The 20,328-nt window shown below is 41.9% G+C and overlaps 1 protein-coding gene across 1 annotated transcript in view; it reads left to right on the top strand.

The window, feature by feature from the left end:
* Positions 1–20,328, top strand: part of AOAH (acyloxyacyl hydrolase) — a 79,208-nt gene that overhangs the window by 36,566 nt on the left and 22,314 nt on the right. Inside the window, exons 8-14 of the mRNA XM_080383325.1 lie at positions 30–90; positions 601–671; positions 1,905–1,953; positions 2,388–2,436; positions 3,585–3,679; positions 12,090–12,181; positions 14,586–14,668. Of these exons, the coding sequence (XP_080239451.1) occupies positions 30–90; positions 601–671; positions 1,905–1,953; positions 2,388–2,436; positions 3,585–3,679; positions 12,090–12,181; positions 14,586–14,668 (500 nt within the window). The remainder of the gene's footprint in view (positions 1–29; positions 91–600; positions 672–1,904; positions 1,954–2,387; positions 2,437–3,584; positions 3,680–12,089; positions 12,182–14,585; positions 14,669–20,328) is intronic.

Raw genomic sequence — 20,328 nt, 5'->3', positions numbered from 1 at the left:
ACTTTGTTTGTTGGTTTTGTTTTTTACAGTGTTATAAGAAATAAACTGCCTTTTGAAGATTTTGATGGAGATAAATTTAGTACTTTCCCGGTAAGTAAAGCCTTTCCTTTGGTACAGTGATCCCATGATAATAAGAATGTCTATAGGATTCCTCCTACTTTCTGAAAAGCCTTATTCATTCATGTGAAAATAGATATAGGAATGAAGTGAATGAAGGGGTTTTTTTCTCATAAAAGGTGGGGTTTTTTTTTCTGGATGAAAAAAAAACCATTCATTTATGCCACCTGGGGACATGCACACATAAAGCTGTGCTCCCTGCAGAAATAAATTGCTCTGCTGCTGAGTGGTCTGTTTACTGAGTTAATAAGAGTTGAAGTAAATTCATATACAAAACTAAATTAAATTGCCAGCTTGTCTTATTTCTGCACCAAAGTATGCAAGGTGTCATTTATTAAAGCCTAGCAAAGGGATTCTGGAATACAACCCATTTACCGGGTTTTATTTTTACACCTCAAATTAGCGTTTCATTTTGGATATTTTAAACTGAAAACACAAGCATAGCAATGACCATCCTATCTGTGTGCTTCTCCTGGCTTTTAGACATTGAGGGGCTATCACTGGCGAGGCAGAGACTGCAATGACAAAAACTCCACCGTGTACCCTGGCAGACGGTAAAACTTTTCGTGATTTTAAAGGCTTCCTAATAATTGTGACTTCTTGAAGAATGAGCTCCAGATTTGGTTTTGGCCATAATCTAAGAGAGCATGCCACTGCTGGCTGCCTGATTTCACTGTGTTGGGGACAAGAGGGGATGATCGAGACCAGGGATGTGGTGCATTAGCAGGGGTGGTGCACAGGTTTCTTTCCTTTCTCTGAAGCATCTGCAGCCAAAATTGGTCAGATAGACCGAAGATGGGGATGGAAACCAAGCCGCTGGGGCTTACAAGCCTTATGCCAGTTGAGCTAACGCGGGCTGTGCCTGCTTTAGGGAGCAGCAGGGCGGGAGGGCAAAACAGCGGTGCTCATGGCTGGCTGCTGAGCTCCAGCATCCGATCCTCATGTTAAGTTGCTGGAAACATTGAGCTAAATATGTGCCTTTCTAAGTGAATAACTTCCAGGTGAATACCTCCCAGCTGCCTGAGCATGGACTTCCAGGCACACCTGAAATGGAGAGCACAGCCAGTTGTAATAACATGGCCTTGGTACCTCACTCTTGCTATTTCATCCTGAGCTCAAAATATTCTTTCAAAAATAGAGCTCTCCTGTACCATGGGTTTGTTAAGAAGTTGTTAGCCAGGACTGATTTTAAAGCATAGGCATTCACTGGCTTGTGACTAGATAAGATGATTTTGAGGGCATGGGTTTGGAAGAATTATATGCCACCAGCCTGGGCAGCACACCTGCATTAGCAGAAATGGGCTTACAGAGCCCATGTGTAGTGCCAGACTGAATAGATGGAGTCTCCCTGTAGAAGAGGCCTGAGCTAATTCTACTGTGTTACGGGTCAAAACAAATCTTCATTACCCGCACTGAATTTGGAGTAAGGGTTTTGGTGGATTTCAGCAAACACTTAAAAGCAACAAAAAGGCAGGGAAAAAGGGTCTGTTGTCTTAGACCCTTCTCGTTATCCCTGTTCACTTCACGTAAGTGAATATGCAGAATAAAAGGGTAAGTTTCATCCAGCAACTTCCAGTATCATCTTTAAATTAATTTTGCATTTTGCTACAAAAAGTTGCCTCTCCTGGATTCAAATGGGGGAAACCCCCCCACCCTTCTGTGCAGAAAGGAATTTCTAATTAGTTTGTATTCTTAGTGAAAAATGGCACTAAGGATCTGATTTCCTCAAAAGTCCCTTTTGCTTCATTTTCTGTAACACTGTATATCCTTATGTAACTTTGTTTTAGTCCTGATAATTGGGATGTGAAAAGTGACTCTAACTGCAATGGCATATGGGTAAGTAAATGAATTTGCATCTTATACTTCCTTTCTGATGCTGCGTCTCTTTTTTTCCTTCTTTTGAATTAGTCTGCAAATGTTTCTTTTTTATTTATTCTGGTTTATTAACTGATTGGGAATACTCCTATTTATTTACTGCCTTTCATATTCCAAGTAATAAAACCGTATTTATTAAAAACTAAGGAAACATAGGGGAAGCAGTTATGAGCGTTTGTTTACTGATGCTTAAGATTATTTAAACTACAGCTATTGTAATTAATTTAAATGTACACATACTCATTAAAATAATGTAATGGAAAGCATCGTTATTATGATGCAGTGCTTCCTGCAGGCAAACATTTAAAAAAAGCTAAATTCTCAGCCTCTGTTTTGTATTGCCATTTTCAGGCACTAGATAGATACTATCATCTGCCCCTTCTCTCCTCCAACAGGGCGTGGATCCAAAAGATGGAATTCCCTATGAGGAGAAATTTTGCAAAGGTAAATCTTTACAGTCAATACAAGAAACAATGTCTCTTTTCTTTTCATTTCATAAATGCTTCAATATTTTCATGGTCATTGCCAATGTAGGGAAAGATAACGAGCTTTACGAGTCATGAGGAATGTAAAATGGCAAATTTTTTATTTTTTTTTTTTTTTTAATTTGGAGGATGGGCAAAGATAAAACATAAAAAGCACAGGCTGCTGCTAATTTACTGTTAAAAGCCAGCTCAGTTATGAAGTTAAAATACATGGACCAGGGACAGCAGCGAATGGAGATATCACCTCTGCATTTTTTTGTGATGCCTGAAGCCTAACCCAGAGGGATGGCACTGAGATTCAGGAGAGCAGTTTAACATCTGTGCTTGTCCAGTTTGACCCGTTGCTGTAAATACCAGTAATCATGCTGATACTTTTCCGGAGAAGGCCTTAAAGAGGGGAAGTGATGGCATCAGCTGATCTCCCTGACAGCAATGTGGGTGCCTGTGTATACACATATGCACAAATAACACCCTCACTAAACAGCCGTGACTACAGTTGCTGCTCACCTTGCCTTACATTTAAATCAGCATCCTGGGGATGAACCATTGCCTGGCAAGAGTTTTCAACAGCTTTAGATGAAAGGCAATATACAAATGCTAAGTAACATTAATTATAAACCAGCCAGATTGTTCTAGCAGAAATATTCATATGAGTAGCACATCCACCACCAAGTCATGTTATAAGGAGCTTTGAGCAATTTCCTGGGTAATCCGATTTCCCTAAATGTTTAAGTACTTTTTAATGCATATTCTACGGGTAGTAAAATAAATGTTGGCTGCACAGCAGAGCCTCTGCTGAAATAGCACATCCATCCTTGAATACAACCAGGATTTTTTCTGATTAGCAAGACCTCTCCCTGTTTTTCATGCCCATTCCCCAGCTGTCTCTCTAGGGTTGTTGGCAGGTGTTTCTTAGCCAGTTTTTGCTGCAGATGAAGTGAAACCCCCATTCTAGGGTCTGAACGTTTCAGCCATGTGAAGAGTGATATAGCCAGTCACCCCGTGACTCCATCAGCTGCCTCTGCTGTTGCTCTTTAAGCATTGCTCTCCACGCTTTGTTTCAGTTTGCTCTATCTGCTCATGCGACTAACAAAGTGCATTCATTAGGTGCGGACTCGCAAGGGGTCGTGCTGTTGGGAGACTCAGCCGGTGCTCACTTCCACATCCCTCCCGAGTGGATGACCGTCACACAGATGTCAGCGGTGAGGAATCATGTTCAGGTTGCCAACACTGCTACCACGCTGGTTGCCATTGGCTTTCTCCCCTGTGCCACAGGTTGCCAAAGGGAAACTAGTGCAAAATGCTTCACTGCACTGGAATTTATCATTAAGGTCTCATGTGTGTCAGTCACCTCCTGCAGCTGCTCTTCTGAAGATAAAACCCCATAGCCCTGTGCTACTGCTGCTCCTCCGACATCTGTGCAATTGGGTCAGGGAACAGTTTGGCTCCAGCTGCGCAGCGCTGTGCCAGAGACACAAACCAGGACATCTGGCTTTCCACGCACATGCCTGTGGTTCAAGGAGGCCTGCGCTGTCTGTGGGATCAGTCCTGCTCTTGGCAGCCTTGTTGGTATGGCTCCTTGCTGTGTAAGTGTTGCAGAAGTGACCCTGCTGACAGTCTGGAAACTTCTCTTTTAGGCACCTGGCTTTGAAATGACATGTCCTGGATTGTTTTCCCTCATCTGTGGCATATATGAAACAGGTCTAGTATTCCAGTATTTAAGCTCTGAGCCTTTTTGAGCAAATACGTCTGCAGGTGTTTGAGGGTCATCCAAGGGTTTATAATGGACTTGTCCTAAAGGGAAGAGTTTCTGTAGTGACCATAAAATGTCACTACCACACTGATGTCTAGCTTTGGGCAGTATCCCAGCATTTCCCATTTTCAAACAACAAAATGTGCCTGGCTGTGAATTATGCTGAGCCTCAGCTGTTGCAGTTCACTGGCATGGAATGAAATAATTGAGGGGAAAAGGTCATTCCAGCAAATAGCAATTGGAGGGTGGAGGTAAATGCACAGGTATGCTCCTGTCCTTCCCTATTGCTTCCTATCCTGAGCCAGTGTCACTCCCTACCCAGGGAGGACTGTGCGTTGTCCTTCTCTGCATGAGGTCTGTTGCACAGGGGTAAGCAGATATATCATCATTGCCTACGTTCCCTGGTGAAAAACTACTACTCCTCCACTGGCCTCTGTAGAAGAAGGATGTGGACATTTTCTGGAGAACAATACTTATCCAAAATGTCAGTAGTTACAGTGCTGTTGGAGGTCTGAGAGTTTCATCTGTTTTCCCACTTCTGCTCCCAGAGCTGAGCTGATTTAAATGTTGCAGATTAGCAGTTGTTTTTCTTTGTTAAACGTTTATGAGCAACAATTAGATGAATGACACTGATGACAGAACTGATGATGAGCATAATCAATTAGCACTAATGATAATTGAGATTATCTTGTCTAATAAAGATGGTAATAATACTAATGGTGATGATGATTCTGGCAGTAACGCTGGTAGCAGAGCCATGTAGGCAAGAATAGTTTTAGAGTATGTCAGCATTTTATTATCACTGTAGTGAAGGTTTAGAACGCATTTGTCTTGCTTGAAGCTTGCTGGTCCACTAGCTGGATGGGCTGAGGGCTGGTAATGGCATGCAGAGGCAGAAGCTTCAAGGTTGGGAGCTGGAGTGTAGATGATAAAGTGAGTTTTGATGGCACCTTGTTACTGTCTGATGAGTGTAGAACAACTTGCATGGGAAGGGAACTGGTGCTCTCTGTGTCAGGCTCAATATATACGTGCTTTCAGTGCTCAACTCCATCTGGCTAGGGTGTGTGGAAGATCAAGGACTGGTTGGAAAGGGAAAAGTGGGCTGCTTTCCTTTGCAGAAAAGGTGACTCCGGTTTAGAGCTGGTGCCCTGCACTGGGGCGAGGAAGGCGAAGAGAGGTGTGCTCAGTCTCTGGCGTTTTGTAGTCACCCCACTCACAGTATATAAAATAAGACGAGTTAAGACATCACTGGAATTGGAGAAGCTAAATGTAATGTATGAGTAAGTAAAAAGGAAGCCTGGACTTCACACACAGACCCAGAGCTGCCACAAGCCAGTCCCAGGAGAGATGTCTCTCCTGCACCAGTACAAGGCACCAGGGCTGGCGTCTGTTCTGAGCCTAGTAACGAAGGGATGCATTAAGGTATTGCTTAAAATACCACTTATGGACCCAGTAGAAGAAGGTACAAGAGGATAATATAGATAACCTCCTGCCGCTTCGGACACTGGGTACCCTGAGCTGGGCAGCATCAGACAGACCCATGGCGGGGGTACGGCACGGTGTGTTGGTAATGCAGAGGAACTTGGAAAATCAGTTATAGCGAGCCAGGACAGAGCACGGCTGGGCTAGTTACCTTGCAGGGAACGCAGCCCTCCTACAGCTAGCTGAGCTCTACAGAAGCATGCTGCACGGCCACCCAGGTGTCTGGGGTATGTGAGATTCAGGATAGAAAAAAACAAGTTCTTGTCTAGGACTATTTGCAAGCTTTCCTAACCAACCTGGCAAAAATACAGCAGTTAAATATTAATGCAGAGATACAGAGACTTCAGTCGTATAAAAAAAACAGTATCTGTATTTAAACTCCAGCAACAGTAAAAACTTATTTAATTTGCAGCCCACCTTAAGTAAGAAAGTTGTTGCCTGAGCACAAAAGTGCTAGCAAAAAAATTTCTGAGCTAATTCAGGCTTTGTCACTGCCTCTCTTGCTCTTGCTTGTCCTGTGTCTTGCTTTCTGTGTGTAGAATGACAATAGCAGCAATTGAGCTGCCTCAGGGGTGTAGAGGTGTAATACTATTGTCTCTTGGTGTGTAGTATTAAATACCACTGGCAAATATCCTTCATCCATAGGTTTAATTAGCAAATTAACTGGTTTTGATCTTTTTTCAGTGGAAAGTTTTTCTTGAGGAGAATTTCTAAGTGCATCCATGGTTGGTTTTGCGACCAGAGAGAGTGCAGGGTCTATGTCCTAATCTCACAGAAAACGTCCTTAATCTGGGACGACAGCACGACTTTGAAGTTAGGGCTCTGAGAGGGGAAGGATAAGGCATTAGCCTCGTGTACCTGCCGTTCTCCACTGTGCTGTCAAGCTCGAGATGCTTCTCCTTGATTCTGTGAAAATTTCTTTGATAAGACACATAGAAAAAATAGTTTATCAGTTGGTTTTCTCTGCACTCAATACTAGAGTCAGTTTAAAGCTTTAATTTCACTTTCAATGGAATCTCAACCCTCTACATGGAATTCCAAATAGGAATTTCCCCCACCCCATACACCTCATCCAGGATTTTCATCATGTGTACAAGGGAAAAGTTGTGTGCCTGTTAATTCAGATTTATTAATTTTATTATTTTATTACTTTCGTGTTTTTCTATCTTTTTACTTACCTATTTTATATACATTATATTTTCCTATATTTCTTATTTATATTTATCCTTATACATGTTCACATATACAAGTGTAAAGTAAAATTTACACTTGGTAGCAATGCTGTGGACCCTTCTGTTAATCATCACTACATCAGTGGCAGCTGTTAATTCCCATTTTAAAGCTAATTAGGTAGGGAAATAATTTTCCAGGAGAGATGCTGAGAATTTAGTTGAGAGGCTCTGCAGAATGGTTGTTTCCCCTGATTATGCTCCACATAGTGTACCATGCCAAGGAGCAGTAACGATGAGGGAGGAAAGAAAGAACATGAATGAGAAATTTCCTCACTGAAGCAGGCTCAAGATGTCATTTGGGTAACCAGATGATTAGCATGGGGGTGCTGAGATGGATATTTGGACTGAACAGTTTAGGAATTCAGGTGCCCACAACATCATCTCAAAGACCATTGTTGGGAAGCTGTTATATACTGGATTTTGGATTTCCCAGTCTGATTGGGAGCTTACAGCCCTTGGCATTAGCCTCTCACAGAGTAGTAACTCCCCGTGTAATCCAGTGGAGGGGGACATGCTTCTGTCATACATCCCACGTCAAGAAATGCATCAAGTTGCATCATTCCCTTGTTCCATATCAAGACCCCTAGCGCCTTCCTGGTCTTCCTGTTTTCTTAAACTTAAGTGATCAAATGCAGAGACCTGAATCATGTTCCTGCATTCAGCAAGCATGCTGTTTTGGGGGGGAAGCTTGCAAGCACCTGAGTGCCACTCTGCCTGTACCGACGCAGCTGCAGGCACTCCCAGCCCATTTTGTCTGTTGCCAAGCCTGAGATGTGCGCTCAGACTGGGGACTCACTTGTTCCAGTGCTATTTCCAAACCTTTGCTCATCCCTTTTAGAGTATGTTCTTCCCAGAAAGAGCATACGGAGACACTACTTGGTGTGGAAACTGTCCACCGCAAGGTGGATGCATCTTTGAAAGCCATAGCTCAGACATGTTATTTCTCCAGTTAAAAAAACCAAACCACAAACAACAAAAAAACCCACCCCACCCTATGTAGCACTAGAGGAAGTCTCAGATACCTTGATTTTGGAGATTTTGATCAGTGTGGTACTGTTGAGTCCTAAAGTCTACCCTACCATATAGAGATCTAACTGAGGTGCAGCCACACAGAGAAAATTATGTTGGGACCGTCACTGCATATACCTGCCTGCATGTTCCTGCAGAGGCAGCCAAGCACATGATTCTGTCCTTAACCTGCCATCACCAGTCCAGTAAATCCCCAGACACCCAGAATACAATTACAGGACAAGAATTATCCAGCTGTAATAAGATGAGTCAGCTTTATTTTGGCTTTCTGCTTGTCAATTGGTTTTGGGTTTGCCAGGCTTTTCATCTTTTAAAATGTTCAACAAGAACTGAACTGAATGTTCGTTCCTTTGACCTGAAAATTCAGACACTAAAAGTGAAGTGTAATGCAGTAGACACGCACTCTATGAGGTTTAGCAATGCAGAAGAAATACTGGGGGGGTTTTTTGAGGTGGATCATTTTTGCTGAAAGCTAATGTTGAAAACACTGGTGAGTCTAGCAATGGATATTGTGCTCCTGCTGCTCTGTCCATCTGTTTACAATTGACTTCCAAATAGCTACTAAATGCAGCATTTTCCTGTTATATGTCTGAGATAGAAGCTTATTTTTGAATCTCATTTTAGAGACAATTTTGTCTTGAGATAAAAGCACTGTATTTATAAATGTGCTGAAAATTATACCCTTTATAGGAAGATGCATTTTAAAACTCTTGGATCTCTATTTCATGCTGAATAAAGAGAAAAATAAATCCCACATCTATTTATAATACAGTAAATACCTATTTGCCCACAAACTCAAAGGGTTCTCACGTTTCACTAAAGTAATTTTTTCATATTATCTTTTTCCCATTGAAAAGATTCAATATTTCTTTAAATGAGGGTTCAGGATGCCCTAAACACTTATCCCACTGACTTCTTTTTTTGCACCACTAGAAAAAACAGGAGTTTGATCTGTTAAAATCTTATTTAAAACATTCTCTAGCTTCCCTCTGTAACCAGTGAATTGCAGGCAAGTTTCTCCCAGCTAGTATCGTGATGACTAAGATGCTGCATTTTGTGGGAAATAAGGTAATAATTTTGCTAATTTCAAACCTATGCCCCTTGCAGCTTTAAAGAATTGAAATGCCACACATGCTTTTTAACAAGATAGGCTGTGCTTTCCTCAAGAGCTCTAAGGCTTGCTTATTTGTATACTTAGAATAAGAAAGTTATCTGTGGTACTTGATACTGTCACAAGGATTTGAACAGCATTAAAGTCAGTATAAAAACAATATATGTTGTCTGCTTCCATAGAAGTAAAAAATAGCAGGCTGATGTGAATGAGAGACTTTGCATGTTTTCTAATAAAATAGACTGCATTGAAATCTTTTCCTTGTCCCTGGGGTGAGTCCAGATCTTCATCCATGCAATTCTATTTTCTAGAAATTATACTTTAAATCCTTTATAAAAAAATAAAATAATTTAAAAAGTAGTATAAACCCAGTTCCCCTTCAGATTAAGGGATACTTCAGTGCTTTCAGGATTTCTGACACTGGCATCTCTAAAGGCTTATATTAGCATTAGGTTCCCTATGCCCTTTTGTGTTCTGATTTTGAAAATCTCTTGCCATAGCAACCCTGCACCTTCTTCCATTCAAGCACAGCTTGGCATGTGTGCATTTAGCATCAGCCATGGCTTTGGCTGCCCCGTATTTCAGGCAGGACACATTTAGGAAGTGAGGATGTTCCTTCGAAAGGAAACTCATCTAGAGCATTTGAGGCTAAAATATGGCATTTGAAGCCAGGCTGGAATAACTTTCTAATCATTCTGTGCTAAAATCTGGCATGTAGGCTGAAGCATGGTTTCTCAGCCAGAATAGTCTAGAGAATGGTATTTAAACAAGGCTGTGCTCACAAGAGTTTTAAGCTAAAAGTCAACATAGATCCACCTCTATAGTGGGACACGGTTGCATGTGAGACTAAGCGAAACGCAGTCTGTTGGACCATGTTTTCCATACTACATTGCTGCAGAGTTCAAGGTCTAGCATTTTTCTGAAATTTCCATTAACTACTCATCTTCACCCTTTGGTCCTGAAATATCTTCAAAAGTCTGGCTTTAAAGTGCTTTGCTGGAACAGTGTCAATGCTAAACGTATATAAAATTTTCAAATGCAACTATAATTTTGATCTCAAATGTTCTTTTCCAAACCAATTTGCAACTCAAATAGGTTCTGGCTAATTCACATTTGAGTTAAGTTTGCAGGGGAAAAAGAAAAAAACAGTTAAAAATTATTGGGACCTGTCCAATGAAAATATTGTTTTGGAGTGCCAACAGGAAATTATAAGAGAATTGGTCATAGAAGGATTTGTTTTAAAAATATTTAGTCTTTTGGGGGCTCTTTTTATACTCTCCTATGCTGTGACTTATAAGAGATCATATCTCTAGTTTGTTCTGCACTAAGTGACTGTTTCCATATTTCTGTCATCTTTAATGCAAAGCTATGAGGAGGCAAATATTGCAAATGGCCAAGCCATGCTGTACCACTCCACTTCTGCTCGTAGCTGTGCCCTTGGATTAAGTGCTTGTTTGTACACAAAACTACCAGATTTGAGGGTGACAGATTTGGAAGTTCCCTCCAGTCTGAAAAAAATAAGATTTTTTTTTTATATATTTATGTATATGCAGATACACAGACGGACACACACACATATATATATCTGTGTGTGAGACAGAACCAACCGAAAGGTAATTAAGCCAGACCCATTTTCACCTTGGTAACTAATGCAATGTAAGTAGGTCAAATATGCTGTTATATGCTTTAAACTGGCATCTGCTCTGCATTAGGCTGCTCAGAGCCTGGCTTCAGGATTTCTTCCCCCTCACAGCCCCTCATTTTCATACATCTCCTCCCCTTTCCCTGCATCTCCCCCCATCCTCTTACAGTCAAAACCCAGCATATACTCAAGTGTAGCTCCCATTCACTTAAACAATAATTTTCTGAGAATGAAGACTTGGTGGGAACTACAAGATTTAGATCTTCTGTGGCTCCTCAGTTATCTCTGACCCTCTTGGAGAAAGAATTACCCCCCTGCTTGATGTTTATAGCAGTGAGGGTTTAAGGAAACACCACAATTACTTGAAAAGAAGATGAAGCTAATAATTTACATGGATAAAATCAGCCAGTAAATTATCTGGGTTTATGTTTTGACCTTCTTTTGGTTATTACCTTTTTCATCAGCATTTTGAGCACACTGGATTTATGCATTTGTCTTTGTGAGCCTATTCTAAACTAGGAGAAGCTGAAAATTTACTCCATGTTGTCATCCTTCTGAGGTAGCACAATTTCTTGAGGCCATTTTTTTTGCCTTTCCTGATTTTTGACACGTTCAGAAATCAAAGTGGAAACAAACAGGGTGCTGCGTTTTGAATGTGGAACAGAACTTGCATCTCAATAGAGGCTTTCGAAGAGGCAGTCACTTAAAAAAACCGTGAGGGACTAATACCAGCAAAAGCAGAGAAGGGTAAAGGTTGCATCTGTTTGCATGGGAAGGTTATGGCAGACCATGTGTGCTTTTCTCCCTGGTCCCTGCCATGCTCAGGGGCCTTTCTGACTCTGCTGCTTAGTGCTGTCCCCAAAATTTGCAGTGAGGACCAGGCAGAGGTATGTAGGGGGTCAGATGCTCTCAGTGCATCCTGCTGGAGAGTGCAAGGGAGCTTCGAGTGAATTTGATGTTGTCCTTCTGCCATATCCACTGAGGACATCATGCTGTCATCTCTCCCTGTGCCCACAGACACCCACCTTTGGACAGGACAGATGTTGCAGCAAACAGCTGCTACCTTGGTGGTCTGCACCTGCAGGACATGCTCCACGGCAGGAGAGGGTTGGGGCTATTCCAGAATGAAAGACTGCCAGGAGATGCAATTCAGATCTCTCTTCTGCTTTTCCTTCTTCCATCTCTTGATATGCCCCTCTTTACAAAAGTAAACTTTCTAAGTATATGCTTAATTACCTCTACAGCTATAGTTACAATTGCTGCTGTCCGGCTAATGCTCCAGCTAACAAGTGCTCGAGTTTGCTGAAAGGATTTTCTTGTCTGTGACGGTGAAACCATGTTGATTTAAAAATTTCTCTTTCAGAAATCGTTTGCTAATCTCCCAATGGCTTTCACCGACGAGCTTGACTGGCCCCAGTTCTCCGAGATCACCGGATTTCTGAACTCCACCATCGGGTAAGCCAGCAGGCGGCGGGCCAAGTCGTAGCGAGTCTCAAGGTCCCTCAAAGCATAGCAAGAAAGAACCCAAGCAGTGCTTGAAAGGAAAGATAAAAATGCTAGTCAGCTCTGCTTTTACTCTTTCTAAAATCAAGATTGGCATGGGACCTAGGGATTTTTAAAATCTTTTAAATATATAGACAATGCAGAGTACTCTAGCCCAGTCTTCCTGAAATTCAGGATAAGTTTTAGAGCTGTTTAAATGGTTATTTAGAAGGAGAAAAAACCCCAAAGAAATAGAAAACAAACTCGCTTTTTTCAATAGGCCGCAGCAGGGAGAAAGGGAGCACTGCTTGGAGCTAACAAAAATCGGCATTCTACTTTTCTTAAAGGTTTGGGGTTTTTTCCTTCTTCCTCGTGTTTCCTTTTTGCTGCTGAAACAGTGGAAGAAATGGTAATCCCAGGGTTGTTTCATGGTGTTCCCTTTTTTGGAGCAATCTTCCGTCTTTCCCCGCCCCCCCCCCCCCCCCCCCCCCTTTTTTTTTTGGCCACACTTAGAGGGAAGTAGCAAAAGAAGAATTTGGAAGTGCCTGTGACATAATTTTCTGTGTTACATTGGCTCATGTGGATGGGAAAGGATGCAGGTATAGTTGGAAGAAAAGAAGTCTCTGCCAGAAGGGAACAAAAATACAGTCCAGACACAAAGAAAATACCTTGAAATGCCTGCAGTTTTAACTGTGAAGTTAAAAAAAATATTCACAATTTTGTTAATCATCTTTCTGGCCAGCATTAAGAGGCCCTTGACTCCTGCCAGAACTGAAGGATGCAATCATCAACAGTGGCCTGAGTTTCAGATAATTTTTATTTTACATGTCTAAGGTCATGAATACAGTGAAATGCCAAACCAAGCATGAGTCAAGCCTAAAGAGGCTCTCTACCAACAAAATTAAGAAGTTGGCAGAATGTATTTTTTTCCAGGAAAAATATCTGTTGCACCATACGCTTGTACTTTTTGCGTCTTTTTTTTCTCCCTGTGCAAAACCCAAGCTCAGCTACATTCACACAGTGTATGCTTGAACTTGACAAGCCAACAGAAAAGATTTATGCAGCCTCCTCTTTCAGGGTCTTTAATAATCCATTACAATGTCCAGCTACTCAAAACACAATGTTTAACTGGGCTCCAAAGCATCTGAAGTTCACCAGTGATCAGACCTTAGTATTCACCCTGAAGTTGTCAGTGATAGGCCTTGGGTTAGTGTTCAGTTTTTAATCTCTTTTTCTATCTCCACCACATCCGGAAAAAAAAAAAAAAACAACAAAACAAAACAAAAAATCTCTTTGGGACTTCAAGGTATTTTTAAGAGAAATAGCTGAAAATCCCACACTGCAATGATTAAGCTTGGTGGGGACTGGTTGGCAATGTGCATTGGGGGGCTCCCCTTCACTCTGAGCCTGTGAAAGTAGAGACACAAACCGATGAGGTCCATGCCCATCTTTCCCACCCCTGATGGGTGAATGGGGACACCACTTTTTAACTAATATCCTCTGACCGAGAAGGTCTGTTTGCTTCTTCTTGTCCACCCACCTGCTATGCTGAAAACTGAAAAGCTCAGGCATTTCTTGTGTAGCCCATTGCATGCTGACTGACTGATGTTATCATGTGTTTCTATGTAGCTAGTTACATTTTATTGCTGGTTTCAAAACTTATCGTTGCCTTCTGTTTCTATACATCCACCCTAATTTGCTGTTCTTAAGCCATGCTATTTAAGTTATCTGATTCCTTTGGTGTCTAAGTTCAAACACAAAATCAGCAGCCCCAGTGGGTAGAGATGACCATGTATGCATGGCTGGGGAGTGGTCTTCTCATCAGCTTCCCTTTGGGCTGCTCTCGTTTTCATTTGCATTTTCATTTTTCTCCACAGTGCAAAGTATAGGAGAGAACTAATCACAACCAAGAATAACCTGTTTTCTGATCAATCCGTCCAAGATTCATGGCATTGGGAAATGGATGCCCTGCCAATATTTCTTCTCTTTTATTCACTGTTCCATAACAACTAATTGAAAAGTCAATTAGTGAGAAATCAACAAGATTGTTTTTTATAAATGAAGTACAACAAAAAGGTTTTTAAACACTTTATCTGCAAGACCAGGATAAAAGTATCCTGGGTGGAACAGTTTCAAAGAAACTCTCCATCAGTTTATAGTTTCTGAGAGGATACCTTGGCTTCCATTTTAGGCCACCCTGTTCAAGATTAAAAACATTTATGACCGTAAGTAAGAGAGATGGTGAAATGGAAGGATATACATAAAGGGGCCACAGAGTTGTTCGGAGATGAGAACACACTTCATTTTTTTAATATCAGCTGTATTTTCATCAGTGTCATACGAGTTTAGCAACTTGCATTTTCTCAATTTATCTCAGAGGCTGGACAGACTCTCTGTATCTACGTTTACGCAGGAGAAATCGCTGTAATCACAGAGACTTACAGAACATTTCCCAAAATGGTATGTTAAGTTTTTTTCACTTTTTTTTAACCTTACAAGTCTGATACTTAATGTTGCATTAATTGACATCTTTCAAAAACGAAGAGAAACCCCTTCCTAATTGCATGCATTTCTTAAGGAAAAATAGAGAACAGCGCTTATTTAATTGGCGTCTTTTCTTCTGGTTCTGGGAAGGGAGGTGTGTGGCTTGATCACTTTTATCCATGCACTAATAATTTCCACTGGGCTAAAAATCAATGTACCCCGCTGTAACTCTGGGGAGCGGGGGAGGGGGTTGGCCATGGCCAAAAGCAGGGATTTAGGGCGATGTCAGTAGTAGTGGTAGATCTAAAAAGTGTGCCCTCCATCTCCTCTGGAGGCTGTGGCATGGTCCCCCCCTGCTCTGCACTCCCACAGAGGGATGCCAGGAGGGCCCCACGCTGCACCCCATGGTAGCACAGGGGGCTCATAGGGCTGCCACACCAGCAGGCAGACAGGGCACAACACGGTCATCAGTCTCATAGCAAGGGTGTCCATGTCATCCTGTGACATCCTTTGGAGCTGAAGACCAGCAGGTATCTTAATGTGCTATTAGAGCAGATTCTAAAGGAGTAATCAAGGATACAAAATTGCAACAAAACACTGTTAAGTTTTAACTGATTAATTAATTTTGTGAGGCTGGCTTAACAGTTCTTTCTATGAAATAACATCCTGTGTTGCCAAGGGTATATGCAGCACACCTCACCCACCTAGAATTAAGTGTCTTGCATGGTACCTCACAGGAAATGTTTGTGTACAGTGAAGAAGAGGAAGATTAATACAAGAAATAAGAGGTGGGTAGAGAACCAGCTAAGCAGAGAAGAGCAGTGGGTTTGAGAGAGGAACCATGTCCCTCATGCATCCCTCCTGATGCTAACACTGCTTAACATTTGGAGTGGTGACCTTAGAGCAAAGACCAAGGTGCATGCTTGAAGGCATCTGTGAATGATGCAAAGCTGCAAAGTATTAACTGTATTGAAGTGGGTCACATCCTTACACAGGAATAATTTAGATAAGCTTGGGAACAGCAGTGACAGCAATTACAGCAAAGGCAATTGTACAAGATGTGCATGTCAGAGCTAATGAGGAGACTCTTGTCTGTAAACCGGTGGCTCATTGGCCAGAGATGGTGGAGGGAAGGCATTAGCGTGCAAAGAGAAATTTCAAGGAACAGCCAGGAGTGCAGGATAGAGCTGGAAAGAGACTAAGGAGGTTGCAAGAGGCATCATGCATGGCATTTTCTCTGAAAACAAGGAGACAGTCCTTCCTCACATAAGCCACTGATAGAGATCTCAGAATTTGGTCTCCTTTGCCTAGAGAGGACCAACTTTGGTTGGAACAGATACAGAGAAGGGCTTTGGGGACAATCAGGGCAATAGAGTCTTCTAAAGGGTTGTTAAGACACCTTGGCAATTGAGCAAAGCAAAAACTAAAAGGGATTATGGTTTTGAATCCTTTCGAGACATAAACACCACAGAGTGGGAAGAATGGTTTCAACTAAAGGATCGTTCTCATACAAGAGCATGAGTTTTCATTAATCCCTCTGTTTGGAATGGAAATTAAAGAAAAAAAAAAGTTACTATCAAGGAGTGAAAACCTAGAATAGCCCTCAAATGGAGGAGTAGGGGCAAAAAAGAAACCGTGAGTTGTTTCAAGACAGTTTGATTTGTCAAAAGGATTGTATGAAGGGATGACATTAACCTGTTTTAGAAACGAAGATTTATGATGTTAGCTTTTGTGTGTTGGATTAGGTGATGTCCCCAACAGCAGGTTTAAAAGATACTTGATTATTCTGTGATTATCAAATTGTGTTTCTATTGTATTTAATTAATTGTCATGCTTCAAAAGACTGGCTGCAGGAGCTTGGGAAAATTTATCCTCCTTGAGTAGATAATTTGGCTTTATGAGACGCTCTTCCTGTCCAACGGATGAGTCATGTCTGCTGCAAGTCAAGAGCACTGCTGCCCCTAATGCTACTTACAAACTTGTTAAATGCCTGGGAATTCCAGTGACATTTAGGATAAGAAAGGGTCTGCCTCAGCCCCTCACCTCTGGCAGACAGAGATCTTACCAGGCAGAAGTTGCACAGACAGGTAGCGTGATGCCAGGAGCACTTCCAGGCTCAGGTGGACATTTTTGCCTAAAAAATTGCTTTCTGGTGCCAGCACCAATTCCACTGGCAGTGCCTTTCATATGCCTTCCTCCTTCCTGTGCCACACGTGCTGCTCCTGAGGCTTCTGGTCTTCTGCATAAGTGTTTTACAATGTGTTTGGTGTCATGGGTCGGGTGCTTCTGACTTTCTCATCTGTAAGTCACAGGGCACTGTAGTTGGTGGCTCCCATTATTGCAGTCCTCCAGATGCGCTTTCTGGTGAGAGAACAAAAAAAAAAAAGGCCAAACTAGATGGTTAACGGATGACTAGGTGTCAATGGTTCTTCTAATTTATATCCAGTTCACCTCAGTACCCAACACCTATTGCCTTGTTCTACTCTCTTTACAGTAATATGGGTTACACTTTCTGCTCTTCCTTTTTGCTGATTCCCGCAGAGGTTTAAAAAACCCAAAACTCACTGTGTGCATCGTCCTTTTTTCTCTCCACGTATCTTCTTTCCACTTACACTACAGACACCTGCAGGATATAAAAGGAGGTGAGGCTGTATCAGGTCAAAAGACTCTGAAGAAAATTGAGAAAGAAATTTTAAAAAGGGAAAAATTACAAGTGATGGAAAAATCCCAGGATATCTTCCCTCAGTATCTTCTCTTAATCATTGCACTGACACCACATTGTAAAGGCTTGCTTTTACTGTCGCTTTGGCATAGCATTTTCCCTGAATGGGAGGATTTAAATGGCCACTTCCAGTGTCAGTAAAGCAAAAAGCTGCCCACCAATCTGACCTAGCCCCACCTGGGAAAACTTAACCTGCCTCTGAAAATGATGCTTCGCAGCCCCACGTATATGCAATGAGAGGACAAGACACGAGATGCGGTTCTGACAGGGGAGGTGTGCAGCTGAGAGCCAGAGCCCAGGGATGACAAGCCGGCAGGGGGACCAAAAGTGATGCTTGTCTCCAGCATCCCTACAGAAGCACTAGCATGCGTCAGGGTTCACCACGGAGAGACTTTCCTTCATTGCCTTTCTCAGGACATGCATCTTCAGCCTGGAGGAAGTCAATCTCCATGCTAGCAGGATTTCTGCCTTCCCTTTCTTGAAAAATCCCATTATTCCCTGGAGATGGTGGACCCTGCCTTCCTCTGCAGCTGGCTGTGGGGTAGGGTGCTCAGCCAGGGCCAGGGAGCGTGCCCCTCAGCTCTCCGTGTATCTTACCCATGGCCCATGAATATAGTCACATCAGAATTGCTGATGTTCATTTTGGGTGACCCAGCTTTGCTCACCAGGCACCCACAAGACACTTGGTATACGAGATATAGGTTAATAATTTGTAAGAAATGTGTTCTGAAGGCCACTGTTACTGCCTTCAGCTTGGGGGTGCACAACAAGCAGCTCACAATCTGATTTAATGCTTTCCGTCAAAATGGTTTGCTGAACAGTTTTCTATAGGGAATTTTTATTGGTTCATTGTTTTTGGTGGGGTTTTGGGGTCTTGCCTTCCAGCAGCTTCACACAGGGTTGTAGGCCATGTGCTACTTCTGGTTTTTGGCTGGGTGAGTGGGATCCTCAGGTGTGGATAGCTGGGCATGAACACGTGGAGTTAGAAAGTTCTTCTAAATGTTTTCTAGCCCTTGTTGAAGATCCCTTGTTCTGATAGAAGCATCCTGGTAGTAAAATCTGTTGTTAAAATATACCAAGAACTCATTAGATAAACATGGGGAAAGCTAATGCCCTCAGAATTTCTAAATAATTACAGAGCAATCTTGCAATTATCATCCGTGTTTTCCATTACATACTTAGATAATGTATGCTGTTTGAAAACACAGATATTGTATATTCCTTTGTCATATGTAGTCTGCTCTGTCTCTTAGGATTCTTGCCTTTGACCAGAAAAATTAGGCCATGTTTACATCGAGCCATCAAACACCAGGCATCTCAATTGGCTTCAAAATTAGTTAAGATTTTTTTTTTTTTTTCTTTTGTCTGTCTTGGAATTTCTAGTCCACCTGGAGTTCATTTTGGGAAAACCAGAGTTTTTTCTTTGCACCATTTCAAATTGCTTTTACAGCACAAGAGAGCAAAAGATTAGAAGCCGTTCTTGTCCACACAGCATTTTTGGCACTCTTTCAGTGCATGTTAGTGCTGCTCCCTGTCAGCCACAAAAGGTCTAAGAGCAAGAAAATCAAGAACTGCAGCTCAAGTATTCCAAGGTTTATGAAATTTGGGGTTGCTCACAAGCAGAAACAAACACAACCCTGACTCCTCAACCAAACCAAAACAAAAAGACCACCCCACTGGTCTGAAAATGTTTGGAAAGCAACAGAGAGAGGGGCAGGAGAGATCCAGGAATAGCCAACAGGACATTCAACAGTATAAGGGTAACTGCTCTGCCCTATCTCTTTCTCTCTCTTGAATGTTTTCAACACAGATTGCATCCCGTACCACAAAAACTTCCTCGAAAACTCAATTTACCCATCAAAACAGTTTTCTAAAAAAGTCCCTTCATTGTCTTGATGTTTTTACTTATTCTGTAATTGTGCTAATGCTCTCTACAGAGCTGCTTATAACTACCTACGCTTGTAGAGGTAATACATACCCGAGAACAGCTTCTTACTTTTCTGTAAATACCTTTCTAATTTCTAGAGATCCCAATGGTTTATTTGTGCTGGAACTGCAGCCCCAGTCCAGGAAGCCAGGCAGCAGAATGGCTTAACAGAGGGGTGTCAAACTCTAGCTAAAAGAGGGGCTATTAAACAGAAAAAATCAACTGGCAGTAGCTATGTTCCAAGCCTTATTTTCTAAGGGTTTTATGGGGCTCTTATTCTGCTGAAAAGAGCTTCTCAACAGAAGGACTGGATTTTGAATGGACCAGCAACCCTCAGGAGAGAAGCAGCAGACAGATATATTCGGTTTTAGCTTGGAAGGACTGGATTATTTAAAACATAAAGGATTTCTTGATATATGCGGTTGGCATCACTGTGAGTGATAATAACAAAAGCATCGCTATTAAAATGCAAAGTGTATTATTGCTACCTTAGGGCTTATCTCTTAGATCTTTCCTCTATACCAATCCAGCAGGGATTTAATGATGTTCTGTCCACAAGTTTGCCCCCATGAGCTGCAGGGAAGACAGGATTTGCTCCTCAAAGCAAACTTCAGAAGCACAATGCAGAAGAGGAGAAGAAAGAGACCAGGGAAGAGGGAAGAGCTGAGTGAAGAATAGAAGGGAGTGTGGTACAAGGGGAAAAGGAGTAAAAAAAAGAGGAGAGTGAAAATACTGAAAAATATAAGCAAGTACAACCTGTCGGGTCTGCTTCTCTGAAGTTTATGTTTCTGTACGTTACTGTGAGGTGAGCTTCTTGCAGTCACAGTCCTAGTCTCATCTTAAAGCATAAAGCCTTTTTTGGCTTCTCGTTTGCTATCACTTTTACACTGCAGGTGATGGAGTTTGATTTGTGTGCGCACAGCCTTTAAAGACCTGCTAGCAAGTTTTATGCATAAAAGCTTTCCTAATTGGGAATGCTTTTCTCAT

The sequence above is a fragment of the Falco punctatus genome (genome assembly GCF_963210335.1).
Source record: "Falco punctatus genome assembly, chromosome: 4".
In the NCBI taxonomy this organism is placed as follows: domain Eukaryota; kingdom Metazoa; phylum Chordata; class Aves; order Falconiformes; family Falconidae; genus Falco; species Falco punctatus.
This window is presented reverse-complemented; position numbering and strand designations above follow the sequence as displayed.